The sequence below is a fragment of the Protopterus annectens genome, chromosome 5.part0, assembly GCF_019279795.1.
Source record: "Protopterus annectens isolate FY-2018-M chromosome 5.part0, PAN1.0, whole genome shotgun sequence".
Taxonomy (NCBI): Eukaryota; Metazoa; Chordata; order Ceratodontiformes; family Protopteridae; genus Protopterus; species Protopterus annectens.
The window spans coordinates 1,080,673,525-1,080,697,598 of NC_056735.1; the positions used below are offsets into that span (position 1 = coordinate 1,080,673,525).

General features: G+C 43.0%; 1 protein-coding gene across 2 annotated transcripts in view; it reads left to right on the plus strand.

Moving 5' to 3' along the window:
• TMEM182 (transmembrane protein 182) overlaps nt 1-5,722 on the plus strand; it is a 271,618-nt gene extending 265,896 nt beyond the window's left edge. For both annotated transcript variants that reach the window (XM_044070950.1, XM_044070951.1), the window contains exon 5: nt 4,895-5,722. In XM_044070950.1, coding sequence (XP_043926885.1) covers nt 4,895-5,121 — 227 coding nt within the window. In that variant the 3' untranslated portion in view covers nt 5,122-5,722. The remainder of the gene's footprint in view (nt 1-4,894) is intronic.
• Nucleotides 5,723-24,074: the final 18,352 nt, after the last annotated feature.

Below are 24,074 nucleotides of genomic sequence, written 5' to 3' on the forward strand. Positions count from 1 at the left end.
AAAACAAGTGACTTAAACTGTTGGATGATATCTGGTAAAACCTTAGATGTCTTTGAACACATCTGTCCTTGATATTTGCACTGACGTTGCACATCTTGAGAGATATGGAATGTTATTTGTGATTGGTTTACATGGATTATTTAAACATGGATTTAGTGTGCTTACACAATTCTGTTGAAGTTTTGTAAGGATGAAAGCATTTAATCATGCTTTTTGTTAATAAATACTTTATAAAAAGTCTACTGTGATGCTATGAGTGATCCCCAGGGAGAGTGCTACACTGTTCTGTGTACTTTCTTGTTTTTACTAAATTAGAACAACCTCAGAGATAGCATATCTAATGAGGCAGAATATGGAGGCAGAACACTCACATTGGAAGATGCAAGAGGTGGGGCCATAACACCCTGCAGAAATGATTTAAACACCCTTTCCTTTTACCCACTTCATTTGTGGTCTTCTAGGTGATGGTATCTTGATTCTGGTTGGCTTACCTTTGGTGAGTTCTGCTTCAGTACATTGTTCCCATAGCGAAGTTCACATAGAACCAGTAAATGCCTTATTTTAAGTGATGGCTGACTTACACTTACATTGCAGCTTGTCTATACAGTGCAAATTAATGCATTTTCATTTACAACTTCAGCTTGCTTACTAGTGTTGTTAGAGGTGTATCAAAACAGAACTTCAAGCAGTAATAAGGTACCACAAAAAGAGTACTTATATTTCCACATTGATAGTGCCGTAATGGAAATTCAGCAAGAAATAAAGCATCTGCACACTCGATAGTACAATGCAGACAAATAAACTAGGATGAACTTAGACTCCTTGCATATTTTAATTAACTTTGAATATAGCCATACAATTATGTAGATACTGTCAACAGTTATGCTATCAAAGCATTGTTGCTTTTGAATTAATTAATTCAACTATTTATTTGTTTAGCTTTCCTTTATTACTTAAACAAATTACAATGTATGCAACTTGGAAGAAAACACAAATACTGAGATCTGCCAAATGCTATCAGGGTAATACACTTTTATTTCAAAAGCTTGCACTTCTTTGTAAAAAATGCCCAAACATGACTACAGCATGGTATATCAGCAACAGTCCCTGGCATGAGGGTGGGACATGGTGGGATTCACTTCTTGCTAATCAAATATTTTATGTTCTTCAGTCTTTGTCCTTAAACTAACGCTAACCAGTTTGGAGTAAATCCCATAGGTCTCCTTCCTCCATAGATTATTAGATAGTTCACATTGTGGTATTCAAGGACTTTTATAGCTGGCCTGAATTTCACAAATCAGTCTCGAGCTTCTTGAAGAACTACGTTACATATGTTGCTATTCATATTTTAGTCAGAACCATAGCTACATTCTCTGGGGCCCTGTGCAATTTCCTAATCTCCAGTTTGAGGACAACAAGAAAAAAGTCCTCTCTAAGTTGATGACCAAAACAAATGCTTTTCTGTGCTGTAACTTTTTGGAAACCACTTGCCAGAAATGTACCAAACAGCTTGGTACAATTACTACTGAAGCACTTTAGTGCTTCAGCTTTGACTACCAATACAGTATCAGCATTCATTTCTGAATGCTGGTGCTGCACTACTGATCATTGGCATCTGCTGATTGCACCTGGTAACACCTTGCACACAGGGCAGCTGTTCTCTTCACCACTTCATAGCTATGCCTCTGCTTGGGGCAGTGTTGGAAATGCCATGTTCTACAAACAGTTTGTTGTGTGTTCATCAAAGAAAGGAATACATTCATCACACATCTTTACAGACATAATAAACATGTCCACTTGACTTATGCAAGGTTCTCTTGCTTCATAATTCTACAGATATTCTTCTGTCCAATGGGTTTCTTTTAAGTACCCCAAGATTTACTTTGCCAGTCTTTTTTTCCATTGGAAATCCGGGAATATATAGTAATGTTGCTTTTGTTTAGTTACTTTGTGTGTGTGTGTGTGTGTGTGTGTGTGTGTGTGTGTGTGTGTGTGTGTGTGTGTGTGTGTGTGTGTGTTTGTATGCATATGTGCGTGCATGCAAGTGTGTGTGTGTGCGTGTGTGTGTGTGTGTGTGTGTGTGTGTGTGTGTGTGTGTGTGTGTGTGTGTGTGTGAATAATGCCCTAGTTAGGGGTGGCTTGCTCAGCATCAATCCCGGTACCTTGGTTACAGGAGACAAGAGCCTGAATCCTCTAAACCTGCTACCAGATTGCTCACTTTGTCATTGGGGTGTATTTTCAAGGAATGTGAGTTTCAGTGCATTTTCAAGGAATGCGAGCTGCAATGGAAGAGAAGTTTACAACAGCACATGCTATGTCTGTTTTCAATGTGCAGCTGTTTTGTTTAGCAGACAGCTGTCATCAATTTTAGCACAACAGAAACCATACTTGCTTTGGTGCAGAAGGCTGTATGTTCTACTCCCATACCTTTGTAGATGGCTACTGATACTGTGGTGGACTCCTGAGTGTGTTCTCCTTTAGATGAAATGCCTAGTGACCATGAACTTCTTGTCAGTTTGCCAGACATTCCCATTTGCAATATTACCAGCTCAGTAATTTTTTTTTTTATGTAACATAGGCAATTTTTTCTTCGAGGTCAGCAGACACTGAGTTTGTAGGTGGAGCACTGAAATATAGGTTGATAGGTAGGTACTAGGCTATCTGCCCAAGGGCATTTATAAGCCTAGACAGAGTGTGTTGGCTTTCGCCACCCCATTGATTAATTAACTGATCCTCTGTCAAGCAGAGCCAATGAAGTGATCCCAATGGTGTATTTTCTGTTACCCATCTACTCGTCAAGGTTTCTCTTGAAGAGTGTTAGTGAGGGACTCTGCCTGATGTAATTTGGAATTTTGTTTCAAAGCATGGGGAGTCTCTGTGACAGGAATCCATACCTCCAGCATGTTCTATTCAATGTTGTGGTGAGATTTAGCTCACTAGAGCGCGTGGCCCGCAGTGACTTGGATTTCTTTAGGTGGAGCATGTCCATCAATTCTGAGTTGGGCATGGCTTTGTAAGTCAGGCAGAGATCACCTCTGAGTATATAAAGTTGTTTGCCAGCAGCAATCTCTTTATTAGTTACAGATATTTTTAATGTGGAATTATACAGATGACTTTTACTTCTGCAGAGATTGTGCATATTGACTGATATTGGTGGATTGTAATGACAAAAGTCTGAGTGGCCATTTGTGATTAAAATGTTCTGAAATGGGTACTTTTGCCGTTATTGGTTCATGCGCTTTGTTTCATTGCTTATTGGAAAAATGTTCAAAACTATAAATTTAAAACACACTCTAACAAGTTTGGTGTATTATACAAGGAATCTAATTTAATACAATCAGAAAGTTGAATCAAAGAGCACATACATCTATGCATGGCCCTAAAAATGTGTGGAAGGGGCAGAAGCATAACTGGCTTTACCAGCACCCTAGACCAGTATCTCAGACCAGCGTCCCAACCCCTCAGCTCTTCAAATAAAAAAAATGCACTTCTCTGTATTAAGCCACTTGTTACAGTCATGCCCATCCCAACCCCTCTCCCCCAACTCAAAGGGAAAAAAGGCATACAACCCCACCAGCTCTTCCAACAAAAACAGCAACAAAGAACTGCTGTTCCTTCTACTGGCACACCAGTGAGCTGGCCAGATGCATGACACCTCCAGCCTTCCTGCCTCAGCCATTCAGGTCCCATTACTGTGCCTGCCCCCTCATAACACTCTTGCTCTGCACTTAATATATATCTGTATAAAATGCTTTTAAACTGTACTACATTGCTTACTGCAAATGTAGCAAATGGTTTCTATAGTTCATTCCCTGCCTACATGGAGTACTACAGTGCTCATGTATTAGTTTAAAAATATGTAGCAAACAGTGTCTATAGTTTATACCCTGCTTGCACAGAGCACTATGGTGCTCACAGCTTAATTAAGGAAAACAAAAAAAACAAACATTTTTTTCTATTTAACTGTGACAAGCAGTTTGCTACAGTTAAACAGATTTTTTTTTAACCATACATGGAGCACTGCAGTGGTCAGGTTTCACCACAAATGCAATGCTGGCTTTCAAAAGACAGTATTGCACTAAAGAGAGATTCTGATGAAGGATGACTTATCACAATCCCCCCAATCATTTTTGCCCGAGCAATTGCCCATCTCACCCCACCATAGCTATGCTTCTGGGAAGGGTAAACTTAATCCACCACTGGCCAGATACATTTTCTTTAAATGTGGGTTTCAGTGTAGTTTCAATGAATGATTTAAGGGCAGAAAAGTTTACTCTTGTTCATGCTTAGTCTGTTTACATTGTGAGACTGTATTGTTTTTTGTTTTTTTTTAGTAAATGGCTATCAGTATTTGTGCTATAAAATTTGATATAAAAGTTTTAAATTAACTCCAAATATCTGTAATTATTGTAGAATTAAAGAAAATAGTATGCACACCGACAGGTTTGATCAGTGTTTATCATAACTAGGGAGAAATAGCCAAGTAAAAGGGGAGGGAGGTTGGCATAATGGTTAAGGTGTTTACCTTACAGTTAGAAGGTGCAGGGTTTGATTCTCACATGGGGTAATTGGCTAGGCTTAAAATGGCCCACAAGGGCACTTAGCCTAGTACTAATCTATGAATCTATGAAACTGGAATCACTGCAGGGGGGGGGGGCATCTGCAAGGGGGATGGGTATCTATTGCCCTGCATATGGCCCCATTTAATCATGATCCAGCTTTGCTTGGTAATGTCTTCCATTCTAAATGTACAACAGAAATAATGCTGTTTTATGCATGTTACAGTATCAGCAAAATATTTACTTCTAGAATAACATCAGTATTTACAGAAATCTGTACAATTTTAGTATGACTTCTTTAACCTTACTAATTCTTTTCTGTTTTTATCCCCAAGGTATTCTGTTTGCAATACTGGTTGTCATGTATGTTATCTGGGTTCAGTCACTTGCTGACATGGAAACATATATCCAGTTGCAGAAAACTCACCGTTGTTCAAGTTTCACCATACAAATCCGATATGGCTGGTCCTTCATTTTGGCTCCCATTGGGATTTTTTTCTCTTTATTTTCAGGAATGCTTTTTCTGTTAGTAGGACGTGTCATTCAGCTACACACAAAGTAAGACTGAAGTGTGAAGAGACCTACTGGCTGATGACATGGTTTGATTGATAGAGAATTTTTCATTAATTGAACATTCATTTTCTTCACACAGTAGTAAGGCTCGTTCATTTGTATGAAAGCTGAACAGCAGCAGAATGAAAGAAAATAGAAGGGCAAAGAACGAGGAATGGTTCAAGTATAATTTTCCTTAAGATGTTTAAAGTATTGTCTCAATGTTACTGCCACAGATATAGAAACTGGACCTCTGAAATACAGTATACTGTAAAACTAATGTTTTGTGAAGCTATATAGTCTCACTTCACCACCTAGCTTTGTTTTGCCATGGTCAAGCCCTGCTTTGCTTAACATATAGCAGAGATGCACACAAATATTACTGCTGGTGCAGCAGAGAAACATACCATAATGTCCTAAACAAAGTGGTGTCAGTACAGAAAGCCCTTTACTGAGCTCTAAGTATATTCTATATACTATCCTTTTCAAGGTTATACACAGTATTTACAATATTGTTAAAGTATTTGTCTGGTGACTGTATATTCTTCCATTTTAAAAGGGTAAGAATCACTAAACTGTACTTGATAAAGAATACAAGATACGCCAAAGCATTTTCTGCATTCTGAATTTTTTTGTGTCTGTATGTGCTGTCAGAATGTGTGATGTATTTTTTATTTTGTTTAATCAAGGACACAAGACATAGAAATAAACTATGCCTTTAAAGACAGTTACTTTGATGTTACAGTCAAGAGACATATTTGTAGAGAGGACTAAGTTAATATCATTAATGCAGATTGTTAAGTACCAAATATCAGTGACATCACATTTCACAGACATTTCAGGATGTATGTGCTGTTTTTCTTTTTATTTTCTATGTATCATTTTGTTGACCGGGAAAGTCTGACTAGGGCATAGTATATTTTCACTGGATGCCCGGGGAGAAACGCTCCAGATGCATGTCTTTGGACTGTGGGAGGAAACCAGAGTACCCGGAGGAAACCCATGTGAACACAGGGAGAACATGGTTAAGTGGAAAAACAGGGCTATACCAGAAAACCTACATTAAATGATCCCTGTAACTGAATGTTCCTATTTCTAAATATGCAGCAACATTAAAATGTGCATATAGTTGTAAACTGCAATTAAGCTGTTCTTAACAAGACCACCTATTTTTAGATAGTTTTACATTAGTGCACAATCCTGAAAATAGCAGGTTCTGTAGTATTTAAATAACAAGATATTTTTACCTAAATATGTTCAAAGCTGTAAAGTAAACGTAGACAAATGAGGAAGACAGTGCAGGATTCAGACTGAGCATATGCACAGTTATTTCTTAACTAAAGATAATGCCTATACTTTTAAATCACATCCTTACCTCAGCGCCAGCTTTAATGTATAATGAAAGACATCTGAGTATATGAATTATTCTGCCTGACTGAGACAAGCTACTTGGCAAACATCCATTAGAAAGAACTGACTTTTTATTCAGCAAAATGTACAATATATTACAGTTTTCTGAAAGACAGAATAAAATTTGAAGATCCAGTTCTGCTTGTTAAAGTCAGATAGTAATTTGTTTTGCAGACTTCCTATGGTCTGATTGGTCATGTTCCCTCAGTGCAGACTTGGTTTGAAATCTTCCTGTTGTGTGTTGTCTGCTTTAAGCTTTAAGGCACATTTAAAGTGCTCTCAAATTAGAAGTAAACAGAAAAGTACTAAACAAATTGGTCAGGTGGCAAAAAGTTGTTGATTTAGTTGAATTTATCAGGAATCCTGCATTTTTAAATATGAAATTAAAAAATATATATATTTTTATGAACAAGTAGTTGAAATGTGCATAGTATGTGAGCTCTGTTTTTATATATGTGGCTCAACATTTGTTTTAAATATTTTTATTCAGTTTAACAAAATGTGTTTCACTAAAAATCATACAGGGCAGTGAATAATAAAGGTACAAGTATATGTGCACCATATAGCTGACATAGATACATCTTAAGAGACAGAATAATTATCATAGCAACACTTAATACTGAAACTGTCCCGTACAAGTTCCCTAACCAATCTTTTATATTTTTTTACAATCTTGTCAGTACCTGATAAAAGTGACTTTGTAATCATAGATATTTTTTTCAGGTATTTCCCAAGCCTTTTGGATAGTCCTGCAGCCTGTATATCTGACAATTTCCATTTCTTATATTACAGAACCTCTTGCTGCCTGGTTATTGATAATATAGTAGATAAGATAACCACTACTGTAAAAATTGTAGCTGCTCTGTGTAATATTTAAGCAGTAAGAGAAGATTGGTTGTGGATAAATCCCCATATACCCTCACCCATGAGTTGGTTATTGCTATTATATAATAACATTGGGCCGGATTCATGAAGGCTTGCACAGAGTCTTAGAGTAGAGTAAGATTCTATGCAGCCATCATGTCCAACGAGCGATCCAGGAACGGCCTGTAGGGGTGTGTAAGAGAGCTCCTAAAACGCCTCTTACATGGACAGGGCTGGGATATGCAAATTACCTCAATTGCAGGCGAAAGGCATGCAAATTAGGTAGATTTGTGATTCAGGAAACCCGAACCTGTCCAAGTAAGAGCAGTGTTATTTGCAGAAATGTACTCGGTTGACAACTGAGAACCGTTCTGCAAATAGCAAAACGGAGCCGTGACAGCTCCAAATAAAGGTTGCATCCAGTGCAGGAAGCATGCCAATGGCCAAATATATGGGCATTGTAAATGTTTCCTGATGCAATATGAAAATAAAAATATTTTTTTTCGCCGATTTCCGATGTTTAAAGGTAGCGCCACGCAAACGGACTGCGCTCTAAAAATCCAGAATACTAAAAATTAAAACCCACAAATGTGGATTTTATTGAAATTGTTAATGTACAATGCAAGGGAATGGCAGGCTGAAGACAATATGGCCACCGAGTAGAGGTTGCTAAGGGGGGAAGCTCAGTCTAAGACATGTAACCAAGCATTAGTAGGCAATCCTATGTAAATGAGTGTTAGGATAGTGAATCACAAGTTTACATAGTAAATGAGCACAGTCAGTGGAGTGTAGGAGTAGGAGTTGGGGAGTAACAGAGTAGAAGATAGGTGACATCACGAGGGGGGTATGTATGAAAGAAGTGAAGCTCATTGGAGCAGAGTGGCATGTGTCAGCTGTCATTTAAACATCATGGAAAGAGGTCTGTCAACAGGTAGGCTAGGGAAAGCCAAGAAATGGAAGGTGTATGCCATGGATAACACCAAAGTTTCTTGCTGAACGGGTATGCGTGCATGTGCGCACGTGTATACCCGAGTAAGACAGAGTGCGCACGTGTAAGCGTGAGTGCATGCGTTTAAGCCAGAGTATGCATGTATAAGGCAGTTTAAAGAGTTGTAAGTGCGTTTGCGCCGGTGTGCATGCATTTTAACCCGAATAAGCAAATCTGTGTAAGCATGTGTGCATGCATGTTAGCTGCTGTGCACGTGTTTCCGCTCCCCCACCCAAGGAAACAGAAAGGAAAAAGGAAGCACAACAAATAGTAGGAAGCTACCAGGGAGTACTAGCAGAGCTAGCAGGTGAAAACAATCAGAATCAGGCAATTACACAGGCAGTACACTAGCCCAGCCTAGCCTAGCACTTAAAACTCTGCAAACAACAGTCCAGTATCTTTCTCACAACAGACACTGCAGTAAGCTAATAGAAGTGAAAACTGAAAAAGCTTTACTGAGACAAAGAAATGTTAGGGGCTGCCATTGCTGTTATAAGACAACATATGCAACATGCTGAGGGTGGTGACAATGGAAATGCTGCTGGACAACCCACAATGAGGAGACGGAGAAGAGTGTACAGGCCCAGGGTAACCTACCAGGGGCTACATGAGCTGGAGATAGTGGAGCGCTATAGAGTGGACAGAGACCTCCTGCAGCAAATTGTTGAGCTGTGCAGGCCACGCCTCACACACAGAACCAACAGAGGGGAACCCATCCCAGTGGAAACCAAGGTATGTGTTGGCCTAAGAATATTAGCAACAGGTACCTTCCAGAGACCAACTGGTAATATAATGTGGATATCACAGGCATCAGCATCCAGGGTACTACACCAGTTCCTGGATGCCATGTCAGCACATGTCGGTGATCATGTATATTTCCCCAATTCCCGTGAGGTATTGGCCAGCAATATGCGTCTCTTCCAGCAAATAGCGGAATACCCTGAGGTAGTGGGTGCAATAGACTGCACGCACATACGCATCAAAGCACCAGCCGGCTAGCGGGGTAGGGTCTACTTCAACCACAAGGGCTTCCCCTCCATCAACTGCCAGGTCATGTGTGATGCCAGGGCATAATACTGAAAGTGTGTGCAGGCTTCCCTGGAAGTTACCATGATTCCCATATCTGGCATCTGACACAGCTGTACCAGACATTTGCCAATGGGGACATCCCACATGGTCACCTAGTGGGGGATGCTGGCTATGCACTGGAGCCGTGACTGATGACACCCATCAGAAATGCACACACACCTGAACAGGAACACCATAATGAGGCACACGCACAAACACGTAATGTAATAGAGCATGTGTTTGGGCTGCTCAAGTCATGGTTCCTGTGCCTGGACACATCTGGTGGAGCCTTGCAGTACTCACCAACTACATGTACCCAGATTGTCATGGTATGTGCTATGCTACATAATATGATCCTGCAAAAACAGCTGCAGCAGGACCAGCATAGGCCTGGGCCAAACAGCCCCCCACCATTGCCAAGGCCATCACAGGCAGAGCGTGACTCGGAGGAGGAACAACCGGAGCCTTCCCCAGTAGGCAGAAGGAGGCGTGCCCAGTATGCTTTGGCCTTGGCAAGGAGGCAACGCATAGCACATACACTGGCTCAGTAGGAACTCTGGAAATGATACCTCTCTCCGACTCGCACATATAGTAAAAGGGATGCCTAAGTTGACACTACCTGCTTTCAAACATGTACAGGGAGTGTAGTATGTGCATCCGACATAGGCAGCCCTGCAGCACCACCTAAGGCATGATTGCCATGTGTTAAGCAGTACTAAACAGCATTTACCACCATGTAGTATATGCAAACAAAATCGCACACACCAACTAGCACAACTGTGGTCAATGTTCAGTAATATTGGGCAACGTCCAGCAATGTTGGTGAATATTGAGCAATGTCGGACAAGCCTGGTCTAAGTAGGGCATAGCTGAACAAAAGCCAACATGCTCATATTTGCTTAGCTGGCCCTTAAGCAGTCTGGTCTGCTCAGTATGAAAATATAAAGCAGTGATGGGCCTCAAACCCAGGATACTGTGCACTATAGCCAAAGTACTGAACCATTAAACCATTACAGTATTGCAGTGGTCAGCCTGTATGAAGGAATGTTGATAAGTCTATGCAAAGTATTTTATGGAAACCCTGCAGGCACAGCATAATCCTTGTTGAGTTATGACACAAAGGTGAGTCCTGCAGTGAGAACAGAACCTGACTTCCAACACACACAGTATAAATGTTAATATCGGTCATGTTCGCACACATCAACAAATGTAGTGGACCTCAGATAGCAACATACTGAAGGGTCACACTGGGCATGCTCACACACTTGAATAAATGAGACAAATGTCAGGCAACAAAACACGGAATGGCAGAACTGGGCATGCTCACACACTTAGGCCATGTCTGAGTTCAACAGTGGGCCACGCATATCTGGTAGTTGCCTGTGTTAACCCAGGAACCTGTCACTATCCAGCAATTCGGCATGTGCACACAGTTATATGACAACAGACACATCTATAATATAGTGGACCCTGTCATAATCAAATATGTTCTGCAGATACCAAAGTTGTTCATAGAAACTGGTAAAGCAAAGATGATAAAGACCTGCAAACAGTATCAGCAATAAACATTGTGCATCTTGAACATTAGCATAAGTTCAGAGGCCAATACTAGGCTATCTGCCCTAGGGCATGTACAAGCATAGCCAGAGTGCGTTTGGCATTCACAACCCTGTCAGATTACTACACTGTGTGTGTGAATAGTAGATCACACAAGATAGCCCATGTACGTTTAGGCTAGTGTGCCTCTGTCTAGCAGGGACACAGAAGATATCCCAGGGGTAAACATACATTCACCCATACAGTCATCAAGATGTCTCCAGTAGGTGGTCAGTGGGTGGCTCTGCCTAATGTGAAACTGGGATTACATTCTGGAGTGAGTGGAGCCTCTGGTATAAGAATCTGTCCCTCCATAATGTTCTATTAACATCTGTGCTGAGGTATATATCCCTGGAGTGTGTAGCTCCAAGGGAGGTGGATATCCTGAGGTGGAGCATGTCCAGTAATTCTGGGTTGGGTATACCTGTAAGCAACAGGCACACATCATATCTGAGTAGGTGGTAAGCGACTGAGTAGAGCTGGAGTTACTGCATCTAAACTGTGCAGGGCATGTGTGTGAGTCCCTAGATCTGCTTGGTGAGGAACTTCCGTGGCCAGTACAGTTGCTGTAGGTGTCGGGTAAGGTACACCCCAAATGTGGCATTGTAACCAAGCATGGATGTTATGAATATAGGGGCACAATGACCTCACTCGATCTAGATGTGAAACCATATAGGATAAGGTGGCCCACTTAGAAGGTGTGTTCAACCACTTTGGCAACGTGAGTGTCAAATGCGACAGTACGAACAAGTCATGTCCCCAAACCCCTAACAACTCCTACCGTATGTAATGGAGTACTACCTATGTGGTAATGTGTGGGCATGTTGTTATTCCCAAAGGGGATGACTATGCAACTAATGGCATTTAGCTGTAGGCCATGGCTCAGGCACCAGTCATCCATCTCTGTGAGACCCTGTTTGAGTATGCATGTGGCAGCTGGAGAGTTGATCATGGCACCCAGTTTGCAGTCAAGTGCAAACATGTTCAGCCATATTCCCCCTGTGGTAGCCTGTATGTCAGACAAATATATACTGAACAAGAGAGGTCCCAGGACCGAGCCGTGTGGGATGCCACATGTAACTGGTGTATAGTCAGACATGGCACCTGCAATTATGACCATGTGGGTGTTATCCCTGATCCAGGTATCAATCCATCGTGTGAGATATGTGTCCATATTGACTCTGGTGAGTCTATGCATAATGGCCCAGTGGGTTATTGTGTTGAAGGGTTTTGCAAGGTTCAGGTAGGCTGTGTGGACAGCTGTCCCTATGTCGATGGACCTGTTAGCCATTTAAAGAATACAGGTTCAAGAGGCAAGATCTGCCCACAACAATGCCGAAATGTGTAGGACACAGTGTCTGTAGGTTCCCGATGTCTATGTGTATGAGTCCCATGACAATACGCTCCATAGCTTTGCAGAACAGGCTACTTAGGCTTGTAGGGCAATATTGTCTGTGGTCCATTGTGGCACTAACTCTGTGGAGCGGGACCACTGTCGCTGTATGCCATTCCTTGGGTACATATCCTGTGGTAACTCCGATATTGAACAGTGATGTAATGTGAGGGTTGCGTCTGTCATGAAGCTCGTTTAAGATGCAGGCTGGGGCACTGTCTGGTCACATTGATACTGTGATGTACGCTTTGGGGAGGGCAGCACTCACCTGTTACTGTGTGATGTCAGGGAGGTTATACTCTGTTGGGATGGATAGTTGCTCCTTAGGGGGGATGGGTGGGAGACATCTGCACTGAACCTGTTTTTCAGGATGTTAGCAATGCCAATGGGTTCAGGGTAGGTTTAGTCAGTATGCAGTAACTCACAGCATATCAGTGAGTGTCCACCCAGGTTCCTGGCATAACTGAAGAAGGCCGTGTGATAGTCCTATGTGTCTGTTGCAATTGTCTGGTAGAAGCAGCCCTTAGAAAAGTTCATGAGTGATTGTAGCTGTCTGCTAGTACAGATCACAGATGCCTTCCCAGTCTGGGATTGTGCTCTATCATGTAGTAGCTTCCTCCTGATGTTGTACAGTTTATTAATGGCTGGGGTCTACCAGACAGGTCCCCTACCATTGGAGTAGTGAGTCCTGTTGTTATTTGGGATAGCACAATCCATGCAGTCCACTAGGTGTCCATAGAATGTGTATGTAAAGGATGCAGCAGTGTGATCCATATTTGCCACTGTCTCAGGGTCTCTGAAGGATACCACCTTGCTTCAGTGAAGTGAGATGTTGGCTCATGAGAAGTTCACCAAGATTACCCATGATGGGTGTGTGGAGGGTATATGTATGTCCAGTGAGATACATGTATGTTTTGACCTTACCAATGAGGGGTATATCGCTGGTGTGGAACATAGAGTCCCCATGTTGGTGATGATCAGGTCCAATATGTATTCCCCCTTGGGGCTGTGCTGAATGGTTGTGCCATAGCATATGAGTCTACAAATTGTAGCGACTGTTGGGTGCGGGTATCGGGGCTTGAGTAGTATCCCCAGTCAATATTTGTGTATATGACGTCACACAATATAATGGTGTTTGTGGAGACCTTCATATTCTCCATAGTTCCCACGAAAGCCGAGTGTGGTTCCTGAGTTTGGGAGTGTGTTCTGTAGCAGGCAACAAGCTGAAAGGCAGTATTGCACAATGGTAAATTGTATATGTATGGTCTGTGATGCTTTGTGCAGTGGTACTAACCTGGAGGTGTGTGTATCTGTGATGTATATGGATACTCCCCCTAGTTGTGTTGTCTGTTCCAAGTCTTGTTGTCAGACAGCATGGTATGAAACATAACCTGGTAGTGCTGGTGTGCATAAGCGAGCCTGAACCAGGCGTCTGTCAGTGCACAGATATCGCTATCCTCCATACTGAGGAGAGTCCTGAGTGGCCACAATATGAGGTTAACACAACTGTTGTTGAGCAGCATTACCCTTAGTTTCATTTAACCTGTAATGTCTATGGAGGTGGGTTTGTCTTCTGAGCCCTGCTTAAAAAAGGCACTATGGTGGTAGCAAGAGCCTTAGCCAGCATTCCAAAGTCCAAGGGTGACAGGTGCAAGCTGTCCATAGTGAAGCTACGCTGGATGTTGAGCATGTCACCATAGGCTGACAGACACTGTATCCCCTATGAATTAAACAAATTTGTTAGGCAACTGTTAAATGTGATATGTGTGTCCGTATACTGTGACATCATAATTGCTGGGTGTAAGATGCTAGACAAGGTCAGGGTCATACTGGCCTGGGCTACATGATCAGAGTGTTCCTCCATGTATCATGTCATGTGGTCCAGGGAGTAACGTCTGAGGTTATACACACCAGCATGGACAATGATGGTGCCAGTCCTGTACTTGCTTTGGAGTGACCTGACTGCCTGTGTTATGCGGCAGATCCTGGCACCCAACAGACATCCCAAAGTGACTATTCCCTTGTTAGGGCTAGTGAGTGGTACGTCAGTGTGTCTGACAAGAAGTGTCGCCTATTACAAGTGTATTAGGTGTGTTGTTTAGCCAGAAGGGCAGTGACTGTGTGGCACACTGACATTGTGAACTATGTGATATGTGGGTATTGTAGTGGGGTAGCAGGTGTGTGTGTGTGTGTCTGCTGTGGAGAGGTCTCTGCTGCTTAGTTAGAGTACATTTACAACATCCGAGTATGTCTATGTGTGATAATGTGGTTTGAGTGCTGTTGCTAGAGGATATGTGAGACTGATATGTGGTGTGTGTGGTTACCTTCACCACCTGATAGACTGTGCCAGTCATGGGTATAGAGAGTTCAGCACCCTGTATGTGTATATAGGTGCATCTCACACATATATCTGAGTTTGTCGGGAGGAGGAGAGGGTTGTCTGTGTATATGAGGCAGATGTGACATTGTGTCATTATCACAATATCCACTAGCTGGAATGAAGAGTACACACGAAACCAACCCCTGGACATGCAAGGATATTATCATGACATACTCTGTAACCTGATCACAAAGGATCAGTAGGGTTTTAAGCATGTAAAAGAGTATAACAGGGATAGTGCTCATGTTCGTTGGTGTTTTGTAAAGAGTAGCTGAGAAGGAGTCTAGACTGAATCATGACACCTCCTTCAGCTATGTCATAAATAGCAATGTACACCCATATATGTCCTGAGTCAGGGCCAACTGTACCTGAGTGACAATGCCGACATCATGACAGACAGGCCCATATGTACATACCCATCTCCCACTGACAATAGTCCACATCATCATACCGGGAGATATCACATGTAGAATGGATGAGCAGCTACCCCCACTGCCAAAAGCATGGCAGCAAGTGGAATACATTGATTCCCAATATGTGTCATGCACAAACTACAGAACAATCAGATCATGCACCTGAACAGTCAGCTGAGCCTCACCCCTTACACAGGATGTGGAACCATTGAATGTGTCACAGCTACATATGGCACTCCCCACAAGTGTTGGTGCACAACACACCATGGGAAGTCATGTCCAGTACGCCTATGAAGTCTGAGATGCAAGGTCATGGAGTCCATCATGGTTGCAGTCATAAACAGAGCTATTGGAAGCTGACATACACACAACCCTACCAACTGTGGTATGTTCACGTGCGGATCATGGTTCCCAAACATGCTAGACTGTTTGCAAGGCAGCCACCCAGGATATACATCAATGAACACATCTACACATGTGTCACATAGACTTTGAATAGCCCTTTATCAACATCCCAGGCACATGTAGTATCCACAAAACCAACAAGCTGTGCATAAATATGTGTTGACATATGACGGAATGTCAATGTGTCCACAGATAGATCACACAAGGTAAGGATTCTGAGGTCTTGGTCAAGCTGTTGACACCTGCTGACCCACATGGACCATTCCTGGAATGGCATAAAACAAAGTGTACACACATCACCATGTCCAGTCTGATGATGTCACCATCCTATAAATACAGCAGGAGAAGGGAAATCAGCCAGTAAAGCAAATAGTGTGCCGTGTTAATGCGTTTTTTCTCTAATATCATAGCATAGTTAGGTAGGGGTTTGAATCCTGCAAGCAGTGAGTGTGTGTGTGTGTGGGGGGTGTATATGTGCAGTTTCATTTGAGAGGTGTTCCCTTTCTGGAGACTGGGAAAACTCACTAAAAGAGGTACATTCCTCTTTGGAAAGTCTGATGATGTCACCATCCTACAAATACAGCAGGAAAAGGAAAACCAGCCAGTAAAGCAAATAGCACGCTGTGTTAATGTGTCTTTCTCTAGTATCATAACGTAGTTAGGTAGGGGTTTGAACCATGCAAACACAGTGTATGTGGGGGGTGTGTGTGTGCAGTTTCCTTTGAGAGATGTCCCCTTTTTGGAGACTGGGAAAACTCACTAAAAGAGGTACATTCCTCTTTGGAAAGACTGATGATGTCACCATCCTACAAATACAGCCAGAGAAATGAACCAGCCAGTAAAGCAAATAGCGTGCTGTGTTAATGTATTTCTCTCTCTAGTATCATAACATAATTAGGTAGGGGTTTGAATCCTACAAACAATAAGTGTGTGTGTGTTGTGTGGGGGGGTGTATGTGTGCAGTTTCCTTTGAGAGGTATCCCCTTTTTGGAGACTGGGAAAACTCACTAAAAGAGGTACATTCCTCTTTGGAAAGACTGATGATGTCACCATCCTACAAATACAGCCGGAGAAGGGACACCAGCCAGTAAAGCAAATAGCGCGCCGTGTTAATGCTTCTTTCTTTAATATCATAACATAGTAAGGTAGGGGTTTGAATCCTGCAAATGCTGTTTGTGTGTGTCAATGCAGTGTGGGTTTTGCTTTTACTATGGTATGACATAGTATGATTACAACAGTAAGTGCATTGCACACATCAGATATCTGCATGGCAAATATATATGTGTACATGCCCCCTCAATCAGTACATAGGTGTGAAGCCTGCATACTACATGAATACATTTGTTTCCATTGACAGGTTGTGCCGCTGCTTCTCAGTTCATAGGTCACATATGTTTGTATGTGACAAGGCCGTCCATGGTCGTGTTCTGTGGCCAAGGTCATCTGTGGCACACACACCCATGACAGTTACTTAAGAGTAGTGTGAGTGAGGGTATATGCCTGGGGTATATGTCAGACATGGTCATACACAACAAAGACTGCCAAGAATGGACAGTCTTTATAGGTGTATGACTGCCTTGTGGATATGCATTCAGCCCTCTAATGTCTTATGTGATACACCTTGGGACTCCACAATACCTATGGATATGTAGATACCAAGGGACACATGACATAACATGAGGCTGTATGTACACATTGGTACCCAACATACATGTTGAGGGCTACCACCTGTGTGGTACTGATGGGATAGTATGTATAGTACATGAGGATGACTATGCCATAGTCAGCTTACTGCTATACAGCATATATCAGACAACAGGTATCTGTCTGTATGATACCCTTGTGTAGGATATACGTCCCATCCAGGGAATGAATTGTAGGCCAATCCATGCATTTCCAGATTTGGATGGACACATCCCTAGTGTGTCTGCATGTACCTAAGGGGGCTATATGCCAAACAGGTGTGGTCGCAGGAATGGGTGGCGGTCATTACTACTGGTTAGTGTTATAGTGTAGCAGCGGAACGATCCAATTGTTACTGGGTTTCCTACTACTGTGTGTCATTTGTCAGGACATCATCCAATGATTTCTTATAGTCATGCTGCTGAGGTTGTGTATACTACCAGACCGCAAATCATTGACAGATATTAACGGTATCACCCACAGCATAGTGTCAACCCATGTCATACACACGTCTACCCATGTTAGTACATAACTATAGTAGAATGCATATTGGCCATTGAAAGATACTATGAGATGTTAACAATGTGAATGACAGGGTATGCCACACGTCCCATGTGTCCACTATGCACATACATCCAGACAGTGCGCACCCACCATGTTCACAGATGTACACTTGCTAATCTGTACTGCACACATCACACACATACTGTCCATTCACTAACACATTCTGGCAACACATTACACTTCAGCCAAGTGGCACATGGGTGGACAATACATACTCAGACCTAACAGTGGTGTAAAGAATGCTACATTGACAATCAGAGCTTTGATGCATAATGTCTGCTCAGATATACCTACAAGGATGCCATTGCACTTCCTTGTTGACAACTTGCTATTATTGCTACAATGCTATAGTGTCACCCTGTGCACCAGCATCATGTTAGCCTGTCCCCCGTCAGTGATGCATATGACAAGAGGCGACACAGGTATCGTCATATGCACAGGGCGTTTTGTTGTTTGCCAGAGCCTGACATTGACCCATCCAATCGACATGTCTGTGTGTGTGTGCGTGTGTGTGTGTGTGTGTGTGAGGGACAACAGTACAGCATGGGCCAATGTTGATGTAATGTGTGTGTATGTATGAGCCCTAGTTGTTTGCTTAATGTGTGTGTGTCTGCATGCACACAGCTCCACCATGTGGCTGCCATATACAGTAGTTTGTGGGACAGCCACAGACTGTACCTGCTAGACTGTACAGATCACTGTCTCCGGCCACGGACACAGTACCTTTGCCTGGCAGGGGTGCTACGGACAGTATCGGGTACCAACCCTGACTGAGTACTGTCATCAGAGGCAGAGGTATGATGACTGGACCCATGTCCCTGCTGGGACTGGCCAGAGCCATGTGCACATGGTCTACTGGGGCGGTCAATAGACAGGCCAGCCCCAGCATTGCTGGGGCTGGTACTACCACTACGGGAGCGGCTGTGAAGTGTGGGCCATCCGTGACCACTGCCAGCTGTTGCTGGCATGCATCCGCATCGACATCACAACCATCCTCCATGGTCCTGGCTCATTTAAGACATGTTGGGGAGGGCATCTAATGTCTCCCCCCAATGTCTATCAATGACCTTGGTGTAAGTCCGGATGGCACCAGCAAGGTCACGGATGCTGTCATTGATAGCGGTGTAATGTGTCCTCTGTGCCCTAAGTCCCTGCCTGGTGTACCATTCTATATGTGCCTGAGCCTGCATTACAGCCTGGAACATACTGATCGTCGTAAGACCTGTGAGTGTATGCCTGCAGGGGCATTATGACCAGTGGTGCTCCCCCGAGAACACCTGGACCTCCACCTATGTGGTACCATTCCGGGTCTACGGCTATGGCTGCTGTGAGGGGATGCAAGTGCCATGGGTACCACACTCTCCTGGTCAATGCCAACTGTATTCTGTCCCTCGTCTATGGCCATTGGTGGTGAGGTATGTATTGACAGTATGAGTGTGCACATCGATGGGGTTGAACGCTGTGTACTGTCGATTGGCGGACCAACGACAGACCCTGTCAAATCTTCCTGTGCCAAAATACATGTGTCATCATCACCACTATTCGTGGCAGTGGCTTCAGGTTGCCTGCTGCTTTCACCAACCCCTAACTCAGCACCTGTGAGAGGAAGACAGGAAACACACTTTACGGTCTGCACATGCACACATGCACACATGAACACATGCACACATGAACACATGAACACATGCACACATGCACACATGGACACATGCACACATGGACACATGCACACATGCACACATGACCACTAATACACACCTCACTACAGCACATACACACACATACCAGCAATCCAACAAATACTCTATAGTGGGTGAAGGTGGGTGTCAGTATCATAAGGTAGACAGTCACCACACATGTGTCAGCATGCAGAATATGTGTTGCACAAAACCATGCAGTGCAAGTGTAGACGCCCCTATTAAATGGCGGTATACATGGCTTTGATGCAACTGTGTAGTTTTTCAGTGATTGGCTACACCCTGGAACACAATGTGTACATGGACACATCATTGCTGTGCAAGTATTATCAGCTCTGCAATGCTCTGTGCACCATCACTCACAAGTATACATGCCATGGCTGCATGTGTTATCTGTGTGACACATAGATATCCATGTCTGAGTGCAGTGTCTGTGTCCATAGCAGATAATAGTGGGCACGGGTGTAGCACATGCATGCTATGTACACACACGGGATGTGCGGTGCATGTTGACATGAAGGAATCCCAATGGCCGACATGGCCAGTGTACAGTGGTTATGGTGAGTGTGGGACATATTGCAGATATGTGGGTGCCAGACATGGCATGGCATGCTACACGACTGCAACATTAAACACCACACATACCCAATGTGTGTCAAGTGACCTATACACCCACTAGCATTCCAGGACATATATGTGACACTTTGTGTGGATGGTGACTGCTGTGCATATTGTGTATACTGGCATATGTAAGCACACAGACAACATGCTATGCATATTGTGTATAGGTGCATATGTTTGCACACACACAACACTAAGGTGCAAAGCAATGACTGCTATGAGTAGTACTGTGGTCACTGTAACTAGATGGGGTGTAGTACCCTGTGCCATCATCAACATGCATCTTGTGGTCATTCACAGCTACTAATGTGTGCAAGACCACCACCTAGCATGCTGTACCTGAACTGCAGTGCCGTGGCTACGTTCACAATTACACAGCCACCTTGTACATGGGTGTGTGAGGTGACCAATAGGGAGTATTGCCTAACATAACTTTGTTATGTGTTGCAGAGTGTTGCACAACCCCATGATAGGCCTCTACCCCTGAGGTACATCATGTGTGTGTGCATGACATGTGGGATACTGAAGTGTGATCTTACAGCGGGTGTGTGATAATGCCAAATGTAGCATGTTTTCGTGTACTGCGTATTATAAACATGTTCTGTTGTGTACAGCTGTAGCAACTATGCATATCCAATGTGCAGTACAGTGTTGCCACAATTGTGTCTGCTGCACTGTGCATTGCATGTGAATGAGGCAGCTACTGACTTTACTGAGATGATTGATGTCTCACAGCAAACATGCACAGTATGCATTATGCGTATGTGTGTTACGTGTACATGGCCTACACCTCACCTATGACATGCACATTTCATTACCAATATTAAAGTGTTAACACACTCACCAGCATGTATTGTCTGCCCTGCTGTCACACCAGAGGGACCTAGAAGAATATGACACAATTTGTCAGTGGCCACAACTGTGGCATTGCTACTGTGAGTGTGCTAAACGACAGTGGAACAACAGTCAACAGTCACAGGTGTACAGATACTATTCCAAATATCAGTATTGCACACATTAGGCAGCACAACTGCTAAACACACAGTACACATCTCACATATGCATATTCTAACAATACAGGTAACGGTAGTCTACAGCTAGGGCATATTACATGCCACCTCCATGTCATCCTGCTGGGTGGCTCTGGCCTCCATGATGACACATGTGTGACGCTGTTGCTGCTGTAGGCCAGGAGCCACCACGCTTAGGAGCAGCTCCTCCACTCTGGTGAGGGGGGGATGTATGGCTGCCCCACCACCTGTGGCAAGCTGTTGCCTATGGATATCAGACGCACGCCGCCGGACATGTTTAATTAAATCACTGCAGTGATGGCGTACCTGCTCATATGTCCGGTTATGCATGCCTATGTCATTTACCTGGCAAACAAGGTCTTGCCACTCTGCAGTACGGTCATGCTGGTGCTGGCTGGCCCTGGAAAAAAGCAGGTTATAGTGCTGCACCAGGTTGTTCAGAATTTCCTGCTCCTCTGCAGCTGAATACAATAGGTTTCGTTGATGAGCCATAACCCTGGAATACAATTAAACGATATGTGTGAGCATGTCATGAGGCACACTTAACATTATGAAGTACAGATATCACTTAACTGCCATATATAGCATCTATCTGTTTATCAGAGGATAAACATATTCAATACCACATATCAGTGCTCAGCCCACAACTGGCTGACAGTGCCTGCAACACTCCATATAACACACCAGTATAGAGCAGTAGTTGGCACACTGTTTGGGATACAATGCATAACCTCGCCCCGGGGGTATATATCAAGCTAATGCATGAAGAAATATGTCATCCAATGCAATGAATGTCATGTACATTTACAGTATTACCAGTAAACCACCCTAGTCTTTGATGCCATACCCCTACCTGACATATGTGCACGGTTGTTGATATAGCTGGCATACTGCTGTAACAGAGTATACATGTTGCTAGGTACACACACATACCCTGTAACACACATGTCATTGCAGGCATGGTACAGGCATCATTAAACACACATTGGACATACATACAACACACAGATGTATGCCGACACAGATGAGCATTACCTGTGTACCTTATAGTACTGTGTTCCCCTACTTACAGATACCTATGCCTGTGGTATGTAATCTGTGCAGACTACAGGAAACACACAAGACAATGTTACCAGGGACTGTGAACATACACCATACTGTGCTGTTTAGGCCTACAGTTTCAGGTAGTGCAACAGTTCATATGTGAGGTGGAGTCACCAGCAGTACCACTTACTGAGCATACATGTATTGCTTCAGCCTACATTGGGACACCACAGTCATACACAAGGAACTACGTCACAACATATGCCATCCTACTTTGTCTGCATCCCAATAACTGACACATCTTTCTCCGGCCTCACACCTAGGACACAAACTACAATGACAGACACAACCTCACACTAAGCCATCACACCTTTAAAAACCTTGCACACAGTCACTGTCACACTCATTCCACCTCACATAGCAGGTATTGCACTGAGTACATGTGTGTGTGCATTGTGTCATAGGTAGGTAATACTCTATTGGCCCTAGGGCCTAGAGCAGCCTAGCCATATGCTACCCTGGCCTTTGACACACATGTAATGTGATTTCACTTGCTTCTGTCAACCGGACACACAGAGGTGACGCCCAGGGTATATTACCTATCTCCAAAACAATCATCAGGGGTATGTATGACATCTGCTAATGAGAGCCTTGTTTGTTCATGCTGGGTGGTTTAGTCCAGAGTATGGCATATTTGTGGATAGGAACCTGTACCTCCAGCATGTGCTGTTTAGTGAGGTGACAAGGATTAGGGCCCTAGGTCATGTAGCCCAGAGGGATTGTGAGGTGTTGTCATGGTGGTTGGCTGACTGCTATGGGTGTGACATACGTCTGTATGTCCGGCAGTGGTAACTCTGGGTGGGCGGTATGCAATGCACTCTAGCTGTGGTTTTGTGAGTCATTCTGCATAGGGCATGTGTTTGAGGGCAGTATTACTCTTTGTTAGGTATGTCTGTGGCCTTTCCACTTGCTGTAGTTGTCATGTGAGGTACATACCACATGGGGCATTGTGAAGAGTAGAGGGGAACAGCAACCTATATTTCCCTAGATGACACACCTTTTGTGATGACACGTACCAAGTAGACAGATTACATTACTACTATTGTCACTGTGATTATCAAAGGGGAGCCTACTGTCCACCTGTGTCCCAGGTACCCTTCTGACACCATCAGTGTTAGGCAGGCTACCACCTATGTGGCAGTTACTGTGTAATGTGTTTTGGAATGGGGAATGGCACTGCGGTATCAACACTGGTGTTCAGTCCATGCCTTGGGCAACAGGCACCTGTTGCAGTACATATGACCCCGTGTCTCCCTCACTCTCTCTCTCTTATATCTATGTATATATATATATATATATATATATATATATATATATATATATATATATACGCACACACATACATACATATATACATATCTATCCATATCTATCCATATCTATCCATGTCTATCCATATCTATCCATATCTATACATATCCATACATATCTATACATATCCATACATATCCATACATATCTATATATATATATATATATATATATATATATCTATATATATCTACATATATCCATATATATCCATATATATCTATATATATATCTATATATATATATATATCCATATATATCTATATTTATCCATATATATATCCATATATATCTAAATATATCCATATATATATATATATATCTATATATCTATACACACACATATATATGTATATATACATGTATATATACACATACATGTAAACATCCATTGCTGTAAATATAGCTGCACATATAGGCACATTTACTGCCCAC